Below are 9,585 nucleotides of genomic sequence, written 5' to 3'. Positions count from 1 at the left end.
AGATCCAGTCATATTCAATTGAATACCCGATCGCACCCCCAATGATCTGATATCGATGACCTTTCCTAAGAAGAGGCTATCAATATAAAGTACTGGAAACCCCTTCAATGATTATTTGTCACATGAACATGTGTTTATTGGATATTTATATCACTATTATTATCAACTAACTGTATTACTATACACAGTATTTATCGCACTGCAATTATATCACTTTTATACTTATCTAATTGATTTGATATGTAAAATGTTTGCTAAGCTAGGTCGATATAAATCATTGTTTTTCACCAGGTTGTTGCTTGACAAGATTTATAAAAAGATATAATAAACATCTAAAAATATTTTACAATTCCAATTCTTGTCTACAGCATTTAAGACCGTGAAATATTGATATAAATATCTTTTTTAGTTGAGTGTTACTTGAGATGATGTACAGAGAGTGCAGGGAGGGAGGGCTGGATATCACGGCTGAAATGATGGAAAATTCAGCTCCACTATCGTACACTTCACTCATGAAATACACACTGGAACAAATAAAGTATAAAATGTGTAACACCAAGAAGAGGCTCATACTCTTTACGGCACTGAAGTGAGACTCTAAGTTTGGGCTTCGAAAACTGGACGTTGAGTTCCTCATCCGTCTGGTGTGCATCCAAAGAGAATGGAGTAACAGGAAATCTGCAACCAGAAATATTAGAAATGGAGGACAGGAGCCGGTGAGGAACAGCAAGAACATGTTATGAAAATTTTCTTGGACACCAACTTTGGGTAGAGTCACATTTTCCATTGCAAGGTTTGTTAGATTCTGTATCTGTAGTATAAAAATGCACCAGCCAAATGGAAGACTGGAAAATAAGGAAATCAGTAGAGAAACCAGAAGGAATCTTGGGAAGAAGGTGGACATCTTGTTCTTTAGGAGAATTAAGAAATTCCAGTTGTAGTTTGTAATCTTCACACAGTAGAAGACACAGAGGATGGTGGCAAACCATAGGTTAGTAGAATGAAGAAATGTTGTGACTACTGACATTGCAGACATGACCTGAAGGTTTCTGTTTGCCCAAAATGTGTCTAGAGGAGGAACAAAATTCATAAAGACATTTAAGAGGAACAAGAATCTGGAAGTGGCCAAAGAGCTCAAGATTTTATCACCAATATGAAGAGATCTCATGGTTTTCCATTTCATGAAATTGGCAGCCACAATGAAGAAATTCATTATGATCCCCACAATGCACTCAATATACAAGACAGAATCAAAAATATACTGGAGAACAAGTCCCATTATATCCATCATAGTCTTTCTTCTGAGATAGATAATGTGATTCGTCTGCAGGGAAGAAGCCTTTGTGTTATGATCTGGTCACTCAACTGCTTTATACAGATTTCACGTCTGTTTCACATGTAAATTCCAGGCATCTTTTTCATTTCAATGCAAATTTTAGATCCGACAGGAGGACTATGAAGATATTTTACACAGATTCACTTACAAAACCAATGGAGGAGGGAGTATTTTGTTTTACCTGGGATGATATTATTCTTAACCCCTGCATGACCAGGGATGTAATGGTACGTCCTAAGTCATGAATGGGTGATCACCTCCTCTGCTGTGGAGAGCTGGTGGTGATGCCTGCACATGTCAACTGATTTGAACAGCTGACGTGTGCGGCTAACATGCAGAAAGAAGCTGGAAGACAGGAGCGCAAAAAATAGGGTCTTATCAGATAATACCGGGGAGGTGATCAAATCGGGAGGCTCACCATGTATAGCTGTGCAAGTCGCAACTAACTATAGACGCTTGTAATGACTGCTGCGGCTCCACATGGAATAGACGATAACCATTAGCTAGATAGGGATGAATGCTGCGCTGCCATAGGGAGGAGACAGTCAATAGGTCATCAAAGTGATTTATTTCAATGCGTTTCAGAGAGAACCTCTCTCCTTCTCCTTCAGAGTTTTCTCGCGTTGAAATACATCACTTTGATGACCTATTGACTGTCTCCTCCCTATGGCATCGTGACAATCCTCCCTATCTAGCTAATGGTTATATGTGTATGAGTGACAGGCATAGAACTCTAGTTCCCACAACCCTGTCACTACATACAAAAGACAATTTGGAGACCCTACTTGTACTCTCCACATTTTCAAAAATTAAGGTCAGGCAACAGGAAAAGTGGCAACAATTGGCACAGACTACAAATAGTCCAAAAAAGAAACCTGGATGCTTGGAACTGGCTTTTTTATATGGTCAAAACCAACTTTCCTACCTTCACCAGAAACAGCAAGATGACAGACAGGCATAGACCTTTTTGCTGTGAATACATTTTCCAGTTTGGGGCTCCCTCTTGTGGTCAGTGCTGGCGGTGCAGCTGATGTGTGGAATGAAAGCCACACACCTGTGGAGGACTGGCAATTAGGTATTTCAGATTGGACTATATAACTGAGCAGTTTTCTCCTGTTACTTGCCGGTGCTCAATGGATATCCTGTATGTTAAGGACATTCTAAAACCAGCCCTGCTCACTACTAGAACTCCTCTTAGATAAGTGGTCTTTGTTCCTCTGTTTATTGTTTCCACTTTCTTGTTGTTTTTTTCTGCTCTGATACTAATGCTTGATTCCTATTTTGTGTGTGGGGAGTTCTTGGTGGAATGGGATAATTCCCTGCTGGGAGTGTCTGTATACTTAGCTCCATGATTCTGCAATGTGTTTTGTCATGCTTGGTAATAATTCAGTCCCTCATCTATATTAGTATTTTTGGATTCCAGTAACAGAGTGCTGATTTAGAGGGGGAGAGGTCGTGTGACCTCAGGATTTTGTCCACATCAGGCATGCTGGTATTTATTAGGGATTTTACGGCTGCAGACAGTGCTCCTTCCTATCCTTTCCTATAAAGATAGTTTGGGCCTCACCTTTGCTGAATCTGTTTTTCTAGCTTTGTATTGTGTTTTCCTATATCAGCGTAGTCTTTACATGTGGGGGCTATCTATCTATCTTTGGGGATTGCTTCGAGGCACATTAGCTTTCTTATATCTCTATCTGCAAGAATATTTAGTTCTCCGGCTGTGTTGAGACGACTAGGTCATCGTAGGCTCGTCCCACGGCTACATCTAGTTAAGTGTCAGGATTAGGTCTGTAGTCCCTTAAGGTTCCAGCCACTCTGTAACCTTTTGGGTTTCTGCATTTTTTTATCCTTCTTGGTTCCTGAATCATAACAGTAGTACCGGCCTCACCTAGATTCCAGGGTACTCAAAAGAAGAAAAAGGTAAAAAAAAAAGTGTATCAGAATTTTTTATTTTTTTGTGTGTTTTTTCCTCTTTATCTCTGGGTGCTGTGGAGGATCTTCTGTTGTTATGGATGTCACCCAATTAGCTGGGCGAGTCGATCAGCTTACGTCTCAGGTTAAGGATATATCCGATTATCTTTACCAAAAATCTGCTGTAGAACCTAAGATACCTTTACCGGATTTGTTCTCTGTGGATCGGTCTAAATTTTTGAACTTCAAGAACAATTGTAGGTTATTTTTTGCCTTGAAACCTAAGTCCTCAAGGGTCTTCCAGGCAGCGAGTTCAGATTGTTATCTCCCTGCTGCGTGGTGACCCCCAAGATTGGGCCTTTTTCCTGGTGCCTGAAGATCCTGCTCTTACTGATGTGGATTTTTTTTTCAGGCTCTGGGGTTGTTATATGATGAACCTAATGCTATTGATCAAGCCGAGAAAACTTTTTTAGCTTTGATCCAAGGTCAGGAACCTGCAGAGATATATTGTCAGAAGTTTCATAAGTGGGCGGTCCTTACTGAGTGGAATGATGCGGCTCTTGTGGCTCTCTTTCAAAAGGGGTTGACAGAGCCTGTAAAGGATGTTATGGGGGGTTCTCCTGTCCCCTCTGGTCTTGATGCCTCTATGTCATTGGCCATTCAGATGGATAGACGTTTACGTGAATGTAAAACAATGCGTGCAGAGGTTTTGCTCTCAGAACGGTCTCCGGAGCCTATGGAGTATGATAGGGTCCTTTCTAGAGTGGAACTGCAGGATTTTAGACGGCGTAATAAGCTGTGTTTCTTCTGTGGAGATGCCTCTCATACTATTTCTGTCTGCACTAAGTGCGAGAAATGATTTGCCTGTTCGTTTACTTTGGGCAGTTTACAGTCTAAGTTTTTTTGTCGGTTTCTTTGATCTGTTCCCTATCATCATTTTCGGCTATGGCTTTTATTGATTCAGGAGCTGCCCTGAACTTGATGGATTTTGGGTTTGCTGAGCGTTGTGGTTTTCCTATGGTGCCTTTGCATGCTCCTATCCCTTTGAGGGTTATTGATGCTACTCCTTTTCCTTTAGCTGAAATTAAGCCCCAGTTTTGGACCCAGGTGACGATGCGGGTCGCGCCTGACCATCAGGCTGTTTGTAAGTTTTTGGTCTTGCATAATTTGCATGACACTTTGGTACTGCATTCCCTTCATTGCAAGCCCATAATCCAGTTCTTGATTGGAGTTCTTTATCTATGACTAGTTGGGGCTGCCAATGTGTGCATAGTGATTCTCCTGTTTTGGCTATTTCATCTCAGACACGGGAAGTCCCTGACTATTTGGCGGATTTCATGGATGTATTTAATGAGACTGAGGCTGCGTCTTTGTCTCCGCATAGGGACTATGATTGCACTATTGAATCAGTGCCTGGTTGTAAATTTCCTAAGGGACGGCTTTTCAATTTATCTTTACCTGAACATGTTGCTATGCGGACTTATATTAAGGAGTCTTTTGAGAAGGGTTACATTAGACCATCATCTTCACCTTTGGGCGCCTTTTTTTCTTTGTGGCCAGGAAGGATGGCTCATTGCGGCCCTGTATTGATTATCGTCTCCTTAATAAAATCACGAATAAATATCAGTATCCATTGCCTCTGATTTCCGACCTGTTTTCTAGAGTGACAGGTGCTAGTTGATTTACTAGGCTCGATCTTCGGGGAGCGTATAATCTCATTCGCAATAAGCAGGGTAATAAACGGAAGACGGAGTTTAATACCCCTAAGGGGCATTTTGAGTACCTAATGATGCCCTTTGGGCTCACTAATCCCCCTTCCGTCTTTTAGTCTTTAATGAAAGATATTTTCTGGAACTTTGTGGACAAGTTTTTGATTGTCTATTTGAATGACATGTTGATTTTTTCTCACGACTGGGATTCTCATGTTGAACAGGTTCGGACAGTATTTTAGGTTCTCAGGGACAATGCATTATATGTCAAGGGATTGAAATGTCTGTTTGGCGTACAAAAGATCTCTTTTTTGGGGTTTATTTTGTCCCGATCTTCTATTGAGATGGATCCGGTCAAGGTCCAGGCCATTCATGATTGGGTTCAGTCTACTTCTTTGAAAGGCCTTCAGAAGTTTTTGGGTTTTGCTAATTTCTATCGTAAATTCATAGGCAATTTTTCCAGTATTGTCAAGCCATTGACTGATTTGACCAAGAAGGGAGATGATGTTGTGAATTGGTCTTCAGAGGCAGTCTTGGCTTTTCACGAGCTTAAAAGGAGGTTTACTTCTTCTCCAGTCTTGCGTCAGCCTGATGTGTCTATTCCTTTTCAGGTGGAGATTGATGCCACGGAGATCAGAGCTGGGGCTGTCTTGTCTCAAAGAGACCCTGTGACTTCTAAACTTAGACCCTGTGCTTTTTTTTCCCGGAAATTTTCACCACCGAAGAATGATGTGGGGAATCAGGAATTATTGGTTATGAAGTGGGCTTTTGAAGAATGGCAACATTGGCTGGAAGGGGTGAGATATCAAATTGTTGTACTTACTGATCATAAGAGTTTGATCTATCTTGAATCTGCCAGGAAGTTTAATCCTATGCAGGCTAGATGGGCCTTGTTTTTCACGCGCTTTAATTTTGTGGTCTCTTATATTCCAGGTACTAAGAATATTAAGGCGGATGCCCTTTCTAGGAGTTTCTTTGCTGATTCTCTGGATGGGACCGAGCCTGTTACCATCCAGCATGAGGGAGTGATTCTCTCTGCGATTTCACCCGATTTGAGACTTGCTTTTGAGGAATTTCAGAACAAACCTGAAAGATGTCCTGGGGGGAAATTGTATGTTCCTGACCAATGGAGGAGTAGAGTGATGTTTGAAATTCATTGTTCTGTGTTGGCTGGTCATCCTGGGATTTTTGGCACCAGTAATTTGGTGAGTAGGTCCTTTTGGTGGCCTTCTCTGTCTCATGATGTGAGGAGTTTTGTGCAGTCCTGTGAGATCTGATCTAGATCCAAGTCTTATTGTTTTTGTTCTAGTGGACTATTATTGCCATTGCCGGTGCCCAAGAGACAAAGTACTCACATCTCAATGGATTTTATTTCTGATCTCCCTTTTCTCAGCGGTTGACAGTTACTTGGGTAATCTGTGATAGATTTTCCAAAATTATTCATTTGGTGCCATTGCCTAAGTTGCCATCAGTTTTGAAGTTGGTACCTTTGTTTCTTCGTCAGGTGGTTCGTTTGCATGGTATTCCTGTGAATGTTGTGTCCGATAGGGGAGTCCAGTTTGTGTCTAGATTTTGGAGAGATATTTGTTCTAGGCTGGGAGTTGAGTTGTCCTTCTCCTCTGCATTTCATCCTCAGACCAATGGACAGACTGAAAGGACAAATTAGAATTTGGAAACTTATTTGCGCTGTTTTGTGTCGGCTGATCAGGACGACTGGGTTACTTTTTTGTCCTTGGCTGAGTTTGCTCTTAATAATAGAGCTAGTTCGACCACTTTGATGTCTTCTTTATTTCGCAATTTTGGGTTTCATCCTCGGTTTTCTTCGGGGCAGATGAAGGATTCCGCCTGCCCGGGTGTTGATTCGGCAGTAGAGAAAATGCAGCATGTTTGTGATGAAGAAAAAACAAAAAGCCAGCACCAAATGTGCACTTCAGCACTAAACATTCCAAACTGTACTTATTATAAAAATTTTGAGATTTTTGGCAAAAAAATTGCAATTTCTTGAGCTGCCTCGCCACGTCACGGCAAATCTCATTTGAGGCAGTCCTACACTAAAATATTTTTATAAAATGTGCCATACGGCCTCACATATGAATAGTAGAACTGCTCTCAGCAGCACTCACCTGGTCTATTTCAATCCCGTACCCATGACTGAGTCATGGCTGTGGGCGGGACAGGTCCAAGCAAATGCTGCATGAAGTAAATAGCCTGTGGACAAAGCCTGATGACTTAATGTGAACAGTCACCAACCGCCAAAATCTAGACAGATGGAATACATCCCAAATTGGGGTGCATAGCAAGGTGGAGGTCAACCACCGACCAATTCAATGAAGAAAAAACAAAAAGCCAGCACCAAATGTGCACTTCAGCACTAAACATTCCAAACTGTACTTATTATAAAAATTTTGAGATTTTTGGCAAAAAATTGCAATTTCTTGAGCTGCCTCGCCACGTCACGGCAAATCTCATTTGAGGCAGTCCTACACTAAAATATTTTTATAAAATGTGCCATACGGCCTCACATATGAATAGTAGAACTGCTCTCAGCAGCACTCACCTGGTCTATTTCAATCCCGTACCCATGACTGAGTCATGGCTGTGGGCGGGACAGGTCCAAGCAAATGCTGCATGAAGTAAATAGCCTGTGGACAAAGCCTGATGACTTAATGTGAACAGTCACCAACCGCCAAAATCTAGACAGATGGAATACATCCCAAATTGGGGTGCATAGCAAGGTGGAGGTCATGTTTGTGATGAAGTGGTGGATAAATTGTCCCACTCCCAGGAAATGCCCAACGGTTTCCCATCTAATGTAGGACTGTGGGACCCCGATTTGAGGTAGGGGACTTGGTCTGGTTGTCTTCCAGACATGTTCCTATGAAAGTTTCTTCTCCGAAATTTAAGCCAAGGTTTATTGGACCTTATAAAGTTTCGAGGATAATTAATCCTGTTTGGCTCTTCCAGAGACTTTCAAGATTCACAATGTCTTTCATAACAACAGACGAAGTGGAGGAAAGCTTGACACGCCCAATGGAATAGGTCACCACACATCCATGGAGTGCAACGATATGAAGTCCGCCAGGTGGACTATAACTTGAACAAGAGGAAAAAATATCGGCACATCCAACGTAAAGCTTACTGGATCCTTACATTAGAAACCAAATTTCCAGGAGGTAGGAACTATAGAAATGATTTATATTATATATATTGAATAAAAAGAAAAGGGAAAAGAATCTCCCTTTTTCCCTTCCTTTTTTTTTTTTTCTTTGTAATGTATGTCCTTATGCCCAAAATAGAAAAACTGTGATTTCACTTCCTTCTGGTAAGACGCATACGATGCAATCTTTTATCAATTGTGATACAGATCATGCAATTTATTGTATTGAATGTGCAACATTTTTTATTTTTTATTTTTTTTTTTCCTTTCTCTCTTTCCAATGTGTTCAGTCACACAGTTCATTGCAATGAGATTAAATATGACTTGCTCTATGTCGTTGCTGAAATACTATTAATGGTACTTTATATGAGATGCTCTATACTATGGTGTTTCACAATCCCTTCCCCCTTCTTTTTGTCCAATCCTACTTTTTGTTTTTAGTGTGTGATTTTTAATCATGTGTTACTAATTGTCTCTAACTATATTGTTGATCTTTACCTATAAATGTCTAGAGCTCACTAAAAATGTTAGCCTATGATTAAGGACGCTCTTTTGCGTCGGAAACGTGTCAGGGTCTTCTGAATATGGATGGACTTTTTTAATACTATGTGAAAATAAAGAAAGAAATTATTTTACGTTGGATGTGCCGATATTTTTTCCTCTTGTTCAAAATGTCTTTCATAAGTCTTTGTTGAAAACATATATTTAACCGGTAATGTTAAATTCTTGTGTGGGTTGCTTCCGACATACATGCTGATACATGAATCGCTTGATTCGTGCTTTTCATCGAGCCCATCCTGACAAACCGGGGGGTTCCGGTTAGGGTTCAGTGACCCCTCCTCAAGGGGGGTACTGTTGTGAATACATTTTCCAGTTTGGAGCTCCATCTTGTGGTCAATGCTGGTGGTGCAGCTGATGTGTGGAATGAAAGCACCTGTGGAGGACTGGCAATCAGGTATTTCAGATTGGACTATATAACTGAGCAGTTTTCTCCTGTTACTTTCCGGTGCTCAATGGATATCCTGTGTGTTAAGGACTCCATATATCAAAAAATTAACATCAGGCAACAGGAGGAGTGGCAACAATTGCCATAGACTACAAATAGTCCCCTGAAAGTTAGGTGGTCTATGCTTTCAGGGGACAGACGGATACGCTTATTTATTAATACACCCCCAGCAGCACAGAAGACACGTTGTGAGAGAATACTGGGGTAGGGCAGGCCAAAACGTCCATGACATGACAGGCGACTCCTAATTTTTGAAGATCAAAATGCAAAAGGGTCAAATCCTTATGGCATAGATATTGAGCTCTAGATACTCATGCACCATCCTCTCCAGTCGTTCATAAGTGTCAGACGTCTACTTTGTTCTGTGGTGCATGCGATGGTCTAAAAAATGTGTGCAAAGCTCACAGAAATTGCTTTTGCCACTTGAACTACTGCTGCTAATGTTTCTTTGTTCCCAATGTTCGCC

At 41.1% G+C, this 9,585-nt stretch overlaps 1 protein-coding gene across 1 annotated transcript; it reads right to left on the bottom strand.

Moving 5' to 3' along the window:
* Positions 1-343: 343 nt before the first annotated feature.
* On the bottom strand, positions 344-1,288 carry LOC142297410 (taste receptor type 2 member 40-like). Its single transcript, XM_075341638.1, has one exon. The coding sequence runs from the start codon at positions 1,286-1,288 to the stop codon at positions 344-346; it is 945 nt and encodes a 314-aa protein (XP_075197753.1).
* Between the last annotated feature and the right edge of the window lie 8,297 nt (positions 1,289-9,585).

Source organism: Anomaloglossus baeobatrachus, chromosome 3 (assembly GCF_048569485.1).
Source record: "Anomaloglossus baeobatrachus isolate aAnoBae1 chromosome 3, aAnoBae1.hap1, whole genome shotgun sequence".
NCBI lineage: Eukaryota > Metazoa > Chordata > Amphibia > Anura > Aromobatidae > Anomaloglossus > Anomaloglossus baeobatrachus.
The sequence above is the reverse complement of the archived record's forward strand: the minus strand, read 5'-3'. Positions and strand labels throughout refer to the sequence as shown.